Source organism: Tigriopus californicus, chromosome 5 (genome assembly GCF_007210705.1).
Source record: "Tigriopus californicus strain San Diego chromosome 5, Tcal_SD_v2.1, whole genome shotgun sequence".
NCBI lineage: Eukaryota > Metazoa > Arthropoda > Copepoda > Harpacticoida > Harpacticidae > Tigriopus > Tigriopus californicus.
In genome coordinates, this window is record NC_081444.1 from 13198039 (window position 1) to 13211167 (window position 13129).

A 13129-nucleotide genomic window follows, 5' to 3' on the forward strand; every position below is an offset into this window, starting at 1 on the left:
CTCTCGTATTGGGAGAGGCTAGGAAGATTAGAGTTGTAGGTTTTCAGAAGTATTCACAAGCTTTGTCTCAATCCTAGTTTGAAGGTCGATGGTAAGGAACGTAGAGGCTTGAGGCCACCTTCTAGCCCTCTCGAATCCAGGATAGCTAGATCTATAAAGTCCAACTCACTTCTGTCTCGGGTTCTTTGTTTGTCTAATATATTTCCCACTTATATTTATTTTCATAGGGAATATGTCAGAGTTAATTGAGTACAAGGATTTAAGACAAACTTGGGCAAGTTTTTAAACAAAATTGCTCATGCACCCTAGATGTAAGGGCTAGCAAGATTCAACAATTCTGATTCGCTGTTGGATCAGATATTATTGCGAATATAAGCTTAAATAAGAATCAAACTATTCAACATCGAGCCCCTTCAACATAGCCATGGCAATTGTCACAAAGCAGAGAAAGAATATTGAAATTTTTATCATATGGAACTCTATTTAAGCCATTGGTATTTCGCTGATAAAATGAAAGAAACGTAGGGGAAAGAAACTGACATGCAATATTTGAGCACGATTGTGCTCGTGAATGCTATTGATCAATTAGACAATCTTTTCCATTATTCTTTTAATTTGGAATCATGAGAATCGTTTTTGTTTGGAAAGAGCTATAAATCAAATTCAAACTTTGGGTTCCAAATCCCCTGAGTATAATACTCAAGAGAGTTCAAATTTAAATTGACGTTAAAGAGCTCCTTCAGTTATTCTATTCTATCAAATTTAATAGAGAAGCACAGACAATATTTTTCTGTTCCAAAATTTTCTGTGAAATTTCTGTGTTTGCATCTTTTGAAACTCAGGAAATGGATCTGACACTTAATTAATCATTTAATGTGTTCTCCCACTTAGCCCTGTGTCATGCCTCACAAATGATTAAATGTCAAATTTATGATTGTTTTGGTTACTCAAGGCCCTCATTTACTGTAATTTACATTCAACTTAAAAAATTATGAAGCATATTTTTTATCTTTGCCACATTTTTTTCCACTCAAATCAGATGAGTTGGTGACGTCAAAGTGCCCCCACGTCACTTAAAAACTCCTATGTATTTATCATTTGGACACTTTTTTTGGACATTGTTGAGGCTGAAGAAATAAAAAGTTATCTAATGATTGCATCATATAGAATGGACAGGAGTTCGACATAAAAGCCTTCAAAGACGACATTTTTCTTCCCAAGCCAACAAGAACGAAGACCGACAACTTGCTTATTTATTTCGTAAATCTTTGAAAGGATAAAAAATTGCCAATAAAAAAAACCCAAAATCCTAGTCAACATGGATAAAAACTCAATGAACGAATTGATTAGTCAATGCCAATTTGTATTTGTGTTTTGTAGGCTTTTTGTCAAGCGATTTCTGATATTTTTAAAAAAGGGAACAAGACAGAGTGACTGTTTTTCTCGGCGTGGGCTCTATACAGGTAATGGTGTATTTACACGAGATATATTAGAACAAATGATTTGACAAACAATACTAGAAATGCTAAGACATCTGAAAAGGGGGACTAAAATTATCTTTACAAAAGCTTTGTCCGAACCCGCTTGTATTTTTAAAAGTAGTCATGTTGATTCACCTCGAAATTGTGACCAAGCCTTCGGCCTTTGGCCAAGAACAAGGCTTTGACTGATTTGGATTGATCTATAAATGATATTAGCTGCTATTTTCGTGGCTTATCCGCTTCACCGCTTGTCCGCTTGACCCCTTCCAAGAACCAATTAGATTATGTGTCGACCGAAATTCTCAACTCAGATTGGTTGAGGCATAAGGCAAAGCGGTCAAGCGGTCAAGGGGATAAGCCATGAAAATATCTGCTATTGACAGGCATTAACGTATTGAAACCTGGGTTACATTTTCGAATGTAATCAAAACATGCTTGATTAAAAAAAACATTGACGCTAAATCATGTACAAACTTACACATGCATATCGAAAACAATGCATTTAGTCCACAATTTCAGATGTCTAATTTTTCCGAAATTGTTTGTCAAATTGTGTGCCCAAATTTATCTCGTGTAAATGCACTGTGACAAACGAACGTAGATACCATTTTTTAAAATCCCTAGGGAATGGGCTTTCTTTAATTACCAAGTTTGGACATTTCAAAGTTGCCGTGATTGTCATAGGAAGGGAGTTTCAAGGCCTAAGCTAATGTTAATATCATTCCTGGAGGTGCTTCTTGTCGAGCTTTGTGTTGTTAAGAACGATGAGTGGTTGTTTTTGGAAGTTTGTTACTCAAACGGCTCGAACCCACTCAGCATCTGTTGGTCAACTTTATGGAAGAAATAATTTTCATTATTTCACAACCATTTCCTCCGTTTGCTCATTAGTCCCAATTATTCTGTAAATCACTGCGTTTCCATAATAGCTCGTTATCGCCTTTATGATGAAGTAAAAACTAATACAATACTTTTTGAGAAGAGACAAATCATGAAGAAAAGGGATATTGTTTGATGCAATGCAAAAAAATATGTTCATTTGATCAGCAAAACGGACGAGCTAAATCTTATAATCTTGGTTTCTTTGTCATTTGAAGGCCTAGCAACAATAATTTTATCGTACATCTCCAGTTTGATATACAGGCTATGAAGTGAAACGCAGAAAATCTAGAAGGTGACGAGGGTAAAGTTTTGTAATAGTGCTCGGTGTAATCATCGTATGAGAAGAATGAGCGGAATAACCTTAGTAAGTTGGACCAATGTAATTTCATCTAACTCATAGTTCGTATTAAAGGCTCTTTATCTCGGAAAATGTGTCTATTGCTAAACAATTGTTAATCTAAAAATTGCTAGCAAAGCGTTCTGCCGTAACAAAAACTGGTCACATTTGGTATTGCGTCTTTAAGGTTATCCGACACGGCGCAGATTCGCCGTTGGCAGTGATGCCGGATCGAAAACATTGTGCTAAAGCCAAATATGCTGCTCCGGGAAACAAGCAGTTTGCAATTAGACGCCTGACACATACTAGGGATCCTTACGAAGTATTTTAGGGTATACTGGAGAGTTCAAATGTCTGGTGTGATGAAATACCAACAGAAATGATTCAAACAGATTTGGGTCTCAACTACACATTCCAGGAAATGATTTTAGTTTAGATATATCTGTGGTAATCTTGTGAAACAGACATTGAATATGGGATCTTCATTTTCTATGATTAAAAGGACCGACATAAGGATAACTTAAGGCAGCGGTAACAAAGTGTTCGTGGTTGGAACTATTGATTTTTATTTGTAAAATATCTACATATACTGTAAGAAACACTTCAATCATCAAACGGTGCGTCAAACGTCAAACGGTCAATTACTCATAGGTTAATGATTTCTGCCACAAGTTTATCTTTCTCCCCAGGGAAGTTCAAAACTGATACTACCAAATCATAGAAATTGGTAATTGAAAGGAAAAGTGAATTCTTTCAATTAGGTCAGATCCTCCCCAGCTAGCTATGGGAAATTATCAGACGTATTTGAGCTCAGGGGGGCGGAGTGTCCATTAAGCTAACAGCCGGATGGTGGGAGGTAGCCGGTCAGCGCGCAGGTCAAAGAATTTTCTTTTTTTTTCAAAACTCTTGTCCCAGTTGCTATTTGAGCTCCATCGAAGGAGGTCCTCTTCGTCCTGCAGTGTCATCAACTCGCGTGGTTTTTCACTCCCATTCCTATTACAAAATGCCTGAATTACGGCTCAATGTGAAACGAAGGCTTGAAAGCCTTTTCGAGGTAAGATACAATTTCACTTGTCATCATCACTTCATCCTTCTGCCTGCTAGATTAAAAACTAAAATAAAAAAATATGTAACTAAAAAGGGCAAATAACTATCTGATCCAGGTACCAACGGCCAAGTTAGTTTACTTTTAGCATCCCTTTGCAAGTTCTTTGTCTGTGAATGCTTCTCTCTTTGGGACCTGGACGTACTAGATTTAGCGTCGAGGCAGCGTTGCCAGCCAGGCCACATGGCCAAAGTGGCCTGAACTATCGCCTCGCTATCCCCAGAACTGACAAAGCCTTGGTCTTGTCCGTCTTGTCGCTCGTCGTTCCGTTGACTGTGAGGTTTCAAACGAAACGAACGTTCTTTTGAAGGCGTCCGATCATTACATTAAATCGACCCCTATTTTTGATCATCGTAGAGTGCCATATTGAAATCAGGTTGCATTACCCCTTTCTCACATCAACTTCCATTCCGCTCAGCCTGATTTACCCTTGAATCGTCGAGCAATTGCACTGACTTTGATCAGCCCCTTTGACCCCCCCCCCCCCCGTTTTGTGCGTCATCACCCGACGCCATCTTTGTTATTGCTAAGCATTGTTATTGTGATTATTCCAATTCTGACTCATCTTCTTGGAGGACGGAATTGGTTCAGGTGATGCAATAAGGTGCAAACACCTCATCCAGGATTTAGGAGAGAACTTTTGAGAGCAGACGCATTTGTCAATCGTGATCCAGAGAGAGACTTGATAACTCTTCTAGAATTCTTATTCATTCTTGGATCTTTTCTACAGACACAATTTTGTCAGAAAACCGCAGATTCTGCTATCATGGTGACTGCCCAGTTATCTCCCCGCCAAAAAACGATGAGGACTCCCCAGAGCAACAACGCCAAAAGCCACCAAAACAACAACAACAACAACAACAGCAAACCGAGCCCAGCTCCAACCCACCCTAAGAAATCCGGAAGTGCCACTCCAAAGAGTGGTGGGCCGGGCACCAGGAAAAATGGTTCACCCCAGTCCTACAAGAATACTCCTTCCGCTCAGAAAGGCAATGGACAGTGGAGTAAGGCTCAGGGAGGGATGATGACGACCACGCCCTTGAAGTATTCCAATGGAGGCCACAACGGGTCCTCAAGCGCATTTGTCGCTACTCCGTTGCTGTCTTCGAAGAAGAAAAGTACAAATCAGATGTCATCCCCCGTGTCCATGATGAACTCAACGCCGAGGAGCCACTTTAAAAAGAGCGGCAGTCTGTCGCCCACTCCACGATCCGTTCCCTCGACACCGCTGACCTCCCGAAACGCCTCCACGCCCTCGCCCCAATGTTTTGCCGGCTCCAAGTGCTACGCTCCGCCCACTCCTGATGCTTTGCCCAAGCCACCCCCTAGCTGGACTTCCAGCCCCGCCAATCTGAATTGTCTCATGTCTCTAGTGAGCACCCCGATGAAGTCGCCCAAGTACAGTGTTCCGCAGGCAGATCCTTCGCTAGCTTCTCAGCACTTGAAGCTTCTTCTGAAGGTGCAAGCTTAAGAGGTCGTCTCTTGGCTGTGCTTATACAAGAAAATGTCTCTTCCAATTGTTTTGGAAGTTGCCAGTGGTTATCACATACGATGTATTGGCTCCCATTTCGAATAAGCTGGAAAAATCTCCCCCTTGAACTCCCAATTCCAAAGCTCCCGTAATTGATCCGAATTCGAAAACAAATTGAGTGCAATAACCTAAAATCGAAGAAAAGAAAAAAGGTTTCAGTCCCGTCACCCCCCCCCCCCCCACACACACCTTTTTAAACGAATGGGAGCCCTTGCCCTAAACAACCAGAAGAAGACCAAATATCTTGAAAGTTTTGCAACTTTTAAGTCAGACAATTTTTCAGAACGTTTCCTCCTCAAGTAGATAATGCTAAAGTGTAACATAGAACCCCCAATACTCCCAAGCTTTTATGGGCAGAATCAATGCTAGTAAATGAAGCACTTGTGACAAACGGCCCTCCCCTAATGACCTAAAAAACCGTTGGCAGAGCCTGTTTGACCTGAAATATCTAATTGAGCCATTGGGCTGTGACGACATTTCAAATGGCCACTCAAATCATGCTATCTGTCATCATAGATATGTTTCATATGAGCTTCGAACTATTGGAGACTTCTAGTCTTTCAATCATTTTTGTCTCCGGGACCTCGTCTTTCGCAACATCTTTCTTCCCGATAATTTTGTTCCATGTCCCAAGCAGTTTGCACGCATGCCCATCCAAGAGACCCTCCTTACAATGTCCAGGATTCTTTCAATAACTCACTTTTGCCTAGCTCTCTACTTGGAGAGTGGTCAGCCCCAGTGCAAATTGCAAGCCAACATAACGGCAGCTATTCCTTCAACAAGATTGCTCTAGAAAGTCACACTTTGTACAAATCGTGTCTCTGGACCCTGTGATAGAAAGGTTAGCTTTGAAAATATCAATGGTTTTGCAGGACCCTTTGAACGCTTGCCAAAACGTCCAGTTTTGAGGTGATATGAGTAACATTTTAAGCCCTGGGTTGATCTCAAGAGGTCTTGGCTTGGACGTATGACTGCGTCTTCTTTCTGTCGACATTCAACTGAATCCCCTACTTATCAACTTGAAATCGGAACTGATCGGATGACTCCATCCTTTCTCCAAAGCATGAGATGATGATTTGCCTGATTTGGCGAGGTCCCAGCCTGTGATTTCTTTGAACATTGACTTAATGTAGTATGAACGTATGAATATATAGATCGAGTGCTTGTGAAAAGAAAATGGGAAAGATGAGCGGTCAGAGATGATTTGCTCACTTTTCAGTTACCAACTGTGACTGGTGAAGGATAATCGAGATTCCTATCAATTATGTTTCATGTCCTCAAATTCAAATAGCTGAAGAACCCTCTCATTGTCTGCAACCAAAATGTAAAATCCAATTGATCGATCCGAACGACTCGTAATTTTGAAGCAATCGAAAGTGGCGCCTCGTTTTGGACGCCGTAACAAATTATTTTTGTACTGATTTTTGCTCCGAACAGACCTTCCTCAACCTTTTTCTTAATTCTCCAAAGATTCTGAGAGGGTTCTTGGCTTCTTGACGCAGTATTATTCTGTCCAAAACACCTCAAATATTACTCAAAACAGACCCGAGCATCCATCTCCATCAATCTGTATTAAAAGATCTCGGTCCAGCGGCCACATCCTTCAAAAGATGTCCCCTTGAAAAGATGCCGTGTACAATCAAAACGTCGAATGCAAAATTTCATTCCTCTAATGCCATTAATTTTTCAAACCTTGTCATTTCGATAATATTCAATTTTTGGCCATATTTGTCCTGACATTTAAGTTATTGCACTGTACCTTTCTGTCTCGACTTTCAAGAACAGAGAAGAAACTTCCATCGCCACCATTGTCAATATATCTTAAACTCGACGATCAACAAACAGGATCAGTGACGAAATATGAAGGCGATTCCAACGACCTGACTCAGTGATTCGAACATTCTCCATCAAGTTACATTGCTTGCCTCAAACATCTATGCAAGCCAACGAAATCTATTTTGAGAGTCAATGGGCAATTGGGCATAGCCCCTTCATACAACAATGTTACCTCATTTCCCTACCTATCCTCCTACATCCCAAAATCCCACTTACCCTCATGCCCATCATCCCTCTCCCCTTCCTCCTTTCCTTTTCCCCCGGGTTCCTTCGGGAACCCACCAAATGTTTCAAATCGAGAGATACACAAAAGCTGAAAAAAATCCATCCTGATAGAACCTTTCGGTTTAACAGCGATGGTACTTTGGCGTTAAAAACAATTTAATTAAATGCGTACATAAGTCGTGCCAGTGCATGGATATGCTTATAAAAGGTGAGCAGGTGAAACTTCAAAGAATTTAACTCGTTCATTCGTTTTTCAGATGCTGCCACAAATTATCGACTGCTTGTGAAAACCCCTCTGAAGTCACGATAACGAAGGAGTCTGCCTACCTATGCAAATACTTTGATTGCATTCAAGCGCACCATTTAGTCATGTAATGGCTGTTGTTTATGCACCTCAAGTTAAAATTGAATATTTTAAAATCAAATACTTCAGGACCTTTTCCGACAATCCTATTATTTCATTTGACACGTTTAGGGTATCATTTCTTTATTCCAGTGTATTATTGCAAGTGCTGCACAGTGGGTTAATATTAGTGTTCTCAAACTTACGCAAATAACATTTATTTGCATCTTGGAACTTTAATTGCATAGTTTTGCATCCCGAACCTTCATTTGCATATTTGGTACGTTTTCATATTTTTACGCATTTTATGAAACGGACTTTTGGAGTCCGATTTTGGTACTTAAGTTTCGTGATTATCAATTTCTAGCATTGCTTTGAACGGAATCATGCCATCCTCAACACCATGAGATAATTAAATTCTATCAGACCTGTAATTGGATGGGTGAAACAAGCCAAGCTTGAATTTCGGTAAAATGTGACACCCACCACCTTTGCGAATTGATTTGAATGAAGTTTTTCTCAGTTCACAAACTTAAAATAGCTTTTCAAAAATCATTAACCATAAATACATGAGCAAACATGTCTAAAAACCTTACTCTTAAGGAACAAGGTAAATAAATCTTTTTTCATAAGTCCACCAGGCTTTCTTGGATGTCTGCCGCATGCACATGTATGAAGCTGAATATGCCATCTTCAACTTCAAACTTAACAACTGTTCTTAATCATAGAACAAATTATGCATGTGGCTGGCTTGGTTTGGTTTTATTGTTTTGAACGTAACAAGGTGGGGGAGGGGGCTTCATGAAAAATGTCAGGGTGGTTGAAAAAAATGTGTCATGTCATTGGCTTCATAACTACAATTTGTAACTTTGTTATCAGCGTCGCACATCCTACCGTGGTAGATGCCTATAAAAAAAACCAATTACGGTAAATATTGCATCAAAGCTTCCACAGCTTCCACCCTCTACTTCCATCTAACGCAATGCCACATTTTAGTAATCACGCAACTAAAGTACCAAAATCAAACTCTAAACGTCCATTTGAATCCAAACTTGAAGTGTCACTACTGGCTTTTGATTACTTAGAGGGGACAAGTCGAAGCTGTTGTATTGACAACACCTGTTATTGTTATGGAAGTTAAATCTTAGATTACTGTTCAGATATTGATCCACTGGAATCAGAGCTTGATATTAGAAAATATTTGTTCAGCTTAACAAATTACTTAAAATACCTTATTATGCCATAGCAACATAAAGCATCTTTGAAGTTTATTTGCATCATTTAATGCATCCTGAGCTTGTTTTATTGCATTTTTATTTGCATATTTTGTGGTCCATTTTATGGATAATTTTGATAACCTTAGTTATTATGGATAATGATACAATAGAAATCGGATATACGAGCAGCTTTGGGGCCATGAATTTCTGCTCTTATGTCCAATGTGCTCTTATATCCGATACTCCAGTTCCGCGGCTCCAGAGACAAAAATGATGACACAAAACATATTTTGATGTAGTTTTACGGTCCAAACAAAATGCAGCCATAAAAATCGAGAAAAATGAAACAAAATGCAAGGAGGGCAGTGTGTTGGCTGTATGTTTACGCACCAAATATGGAGTTAATTTGTCAGAGTTACATACTGGCTATGAAGATTGAAAAAAAAAACCAAGAGTTTTCCAAAGGAAGCACGTTTCACTCCTAACTTTGTGGCCGGCAGCTTCGGTCAGGCTTATCTTAGACAGCTAGTCAAAATCGACAAGGAGCTTTTGCTTCTTCTTGATGGAAAAAGTGGTTCTCTTGGCAGAAGCCATTATGCACGATTGTTTGTTTTTATGAGAAAGCGTTAGAAAACTTGCTTTTATAAAATTGCTCAACCAGTTTCCATCGAAAACTTCATTGTGGAGCGCTGGAAATTAAAAAAAAAAAAAAATTGCCGCCTTCAATTGTTGCCCTTATATCCGATGTGGCCCAAATTTTGTGTTGTTATATACGAAGTTACTCTACTATACTTTACTATATAATTTGATTCCGGGATTCACAATCCTGCTCTTATATTCGATGCACTTATATCCGATTTTTATTGTAATTGGATCTTTAAAACAAAAGTTGCCTTTTCAAGCTTGAGAAGAACGCGAAAAAAAAGGTGTAAATATGCAAAATCAAGTTGCAAAAATGCAAAAAGAAATGTTGCAATGAGTAAAAGGTCGTTTTTAGTTCCTTTTCAGCCTGTTTGTTGCAATTGTATTTGTTTAAAACCAACAGTACTGTATTTACGAGGCTATCCATTGAGTTTACAAAAAATTAACATTTCGTTTTAAATGTTCGAATTAGGATACGTTCTTAATTGATACAATTGTCATGGCTAAGGATCGGAAAAAATAGTTTGTGATTTTGGTCAAAATGGTTGTATTTAAGTTATGAAAACTGTCCAGCAAATTTATCGGATCTGTGTAACTCTGTGCCTACTGAAAATCCTTTCCCATCGCTCAAAGAATGGCACTCAACAAGGGTTCAAAGATAGATACTGTGATTATCGCGTCTCGAGATATGATAGGTAGGAACCTAAATATATTTCGTGGTATTATATGTAGGTACATAGTGGTCAAATATATATGTATACTAACCCCGGCAGGAGTCTGTTCGATGGTCTGACCCCGATGGTCGTTTTCGATCCAATGATCGCACAATCGAGATCTCTGTTCCTTCGTATGGTATTGAGGTTCTGCCGGGAGTTGGTAATGAGAGTAGGGTTTCGTCGTTTTCTTGTTTTTGTTGCGTGGCTTGTTCCAATGTGTCAGATACCAAATGGCTCACACAGTGCTGCCATGTCCTTGGGCACTGAACATGACAGAATAGCTCTTAAAACATGCCAAAACATGCCAGATGAAAAGCGGAATATGCCAGAAAACATGACCGAAAGAAAAAAAAAAAAGAAATTAATAATTCAGAGCATACCTTTGCTCACTATTTGAGTGCTTATGAGCTTTAGGGGAGTAGTAAAATATATCAATCAAAATCTTAAGAACGATAGTACCGCAAAGCTAGCCTTAAGAACAGAAAATAGATCGACATTTTTTTTTCAATTCCATCAAAATTCCAGAAATTAGTTCACTGGTCATTGTTTCAAGATAGTTGTTGATCAATTAGGCCATTTGAAATTATAATTTACTGAACTTAAATTGACTTGCAGTGATTCCTTGACCCTACAAATTGGCACTTGTACTGTATAACCTAAATATTTAGAAATAATTGCCTTTACAAAAGATTTCCCACAAAAATTGAAAAAAGGTTCTGACAAAGGATTGAATCCTTTGATGCACAGAAGTAAATGCAAAGGTCCCAAACAAGGAACGAGTTAAGAAGGAAGCAGATAAGGGTCTAAGTTGCAAACAAAAGGGCAAAAATGTCTCAATATGTGAAGAATGGGGAAAAAAGGTTTTAAAAAGACGAAAAATAGGAAAAATGGTTAAAGAGTTGGAAATTTGGCTAAAAAGTATTTTTTGCTAAAAAGGCCCCCCAGAAAATTAGAGGTTTTAACTTTGTTTTTTGATCTAATTATGACATACCCTGATTAAGCAACAGTATACACGGATCAATTTTCACGAAATTTTGATTTCTCGAGAAAACATTTCTTTTTCATATATGTATCAACTTGCTTTTTATTTGAAGTAAATTGAATAAACTATTCTAACACACTCCGCAGAATCATCTACAAGTCAATGTTAACAAATTTTTCATTTAATCAAATGATTTTCAGAGAGGAAATTATTTGCAAGAGTCTCAGAGATCCAAAATGAAAATTTAGGATGTGAAGACGTTTCAAATTGGCGCGATCAATTTTCATAGCTATCACCATCTACCGTTCAAAGGTCCGGTTTCTTGAAAAGTGGCTGGTTCAAATTACAATTTGGGCATAATTTTGATTGATTTTGGCACTCAATTCCATTCAGTGTGATCAAGGAATAGTTGAGCCAACATATGCTTTTAATCTTTTAAGCATGTTTAGACCTTGGTAATTGATGCATTTAACAAATTAATAGACTTTTTCTTGGATTTATGTACTGATTCAGACATAAGAGTCCTCACTTGGTGCTATCCTGGAGAAAAAGGCCGAGCAGACGCTCAGCAATCAGCACCGTTCCTTGGCTTCAATCCTCTATGAATTTAATTGTCACATTCTCTAACTCAGCGCTAGGGCCCTGTATTTAGAAGCGTACGACAGTGAGTTCACCTCACCACAGCAATTGAATTTTGAACCTTCTATTTTGTTCCAAAACAATGTGTTCATATGTGTCCCGAATCCAAACCAAACTCATTACAACAAAAATCTGAGGTTCTCCGAGGTTTACATAGCCTTAGTTACCCATCAGGCACCCTTAAACGTACTTTGAACATTTTAAACACAACATTTTGAGCCACTTTCTACACTTTCTGTTGAAAAAAATCAAAGTTTGAATCTGGTGCTGGTGTGGTTCCAGTCAATGATGCCTCAAGAATAACTTAAGCCTTATAAGTTATAACTAACCCTTAACGCATAAACATTTTCAAAAATGAGTTTGGTTTGGATCTGGGACCCATATAAACTCATTGTTTTGGAACGGAATTGAAGGTTCAAAATTCAACGCAATGCAAAAAGGACTCTTTTAATGGTCCAGTTACACGACACAGATTTTCGAACAATGTGTCTAAAACCGCGACTCACAGCAGAATTCGAGTCTCATAGGCTCACAGTTTGGACTTGGAACCTACTCCAACTTTCTTCGATCTGTAAGAGCCTTTGTCGCTTCGTCGGAAGAATCGCTCTACGGTTTCGTAGTATGTTGACTAACCCCTCACGAAACCTGCATTTTCTTGTCTTTTTCCAGGGTCAAACATATTGTGTCATTTGCACTATTTAAAGGAAAATTACCAAAAAAAACCTCCATAGCTGGAACTAAAGAAAACTAGCCCATATTGATAATAAGATCACTGTAACTTGCACGTATATTGACTATTGCTTTGCTAGAATGTTATTTTCTGAAGTTTAAGCAAAAGAGGGGACCGGTTTGGAAATTTTCCCTTGAAGTTGTGAGGGCAATTGGGTCAATGTACGACCCAGCTCAAGTAAAGGATTAAAAGTAATCGTCGGAACAAGGTTCCGTGAGGCAGAATTTAAGGCATTACAAAATTCATGAGCGAGACTGAGGTTGACAAGTCAATACTAACAAAAATCAAATCTAGAAGTATTTTGGAGGTCTAATGTTCACAATAGTATGATAATTTATAGGTCAGTTCCACTTTCACCCTTTGTGTTGAAATATTTTCATTTCTTATTGCTTTGTAAATTAATTAAGGCATTTTATCAAGTGTGCAGAGTGACAAAATGTATGACAAAGAATGCGCTTGTGGAAAA

General features: G+C 38.6%; 1 protein-coding gene across 1 annotated transcript; it reads left to right on the top strand.

The window, feature by feature from the left end:
- The first annotated feature begins 4039 nt into the window (after positions 1 to 4039).
- On the top strand, positions 4040 to 7840 carry LOC131881474 (proline-rich nuclear receptor coactivator 2-like). Its single transcript, XM_059228355.1, has 2 exons — positions 4040 to 5421; positions 7114 to 7840. Exon 1 carries the CDS (start codon positions 4569 to 4571, stop codon positions 5271 to 5273), a length of 705 nt encoding a protein of 234 aa, XP_059084338.1. The 5' UTR covers positions 4040 to 4568; the 3' UTR covers positions 5274 to 5421; positions 7114 to 7840.
- Positions 7841 to 13129: the final 5289 nt, after the last annotated feature.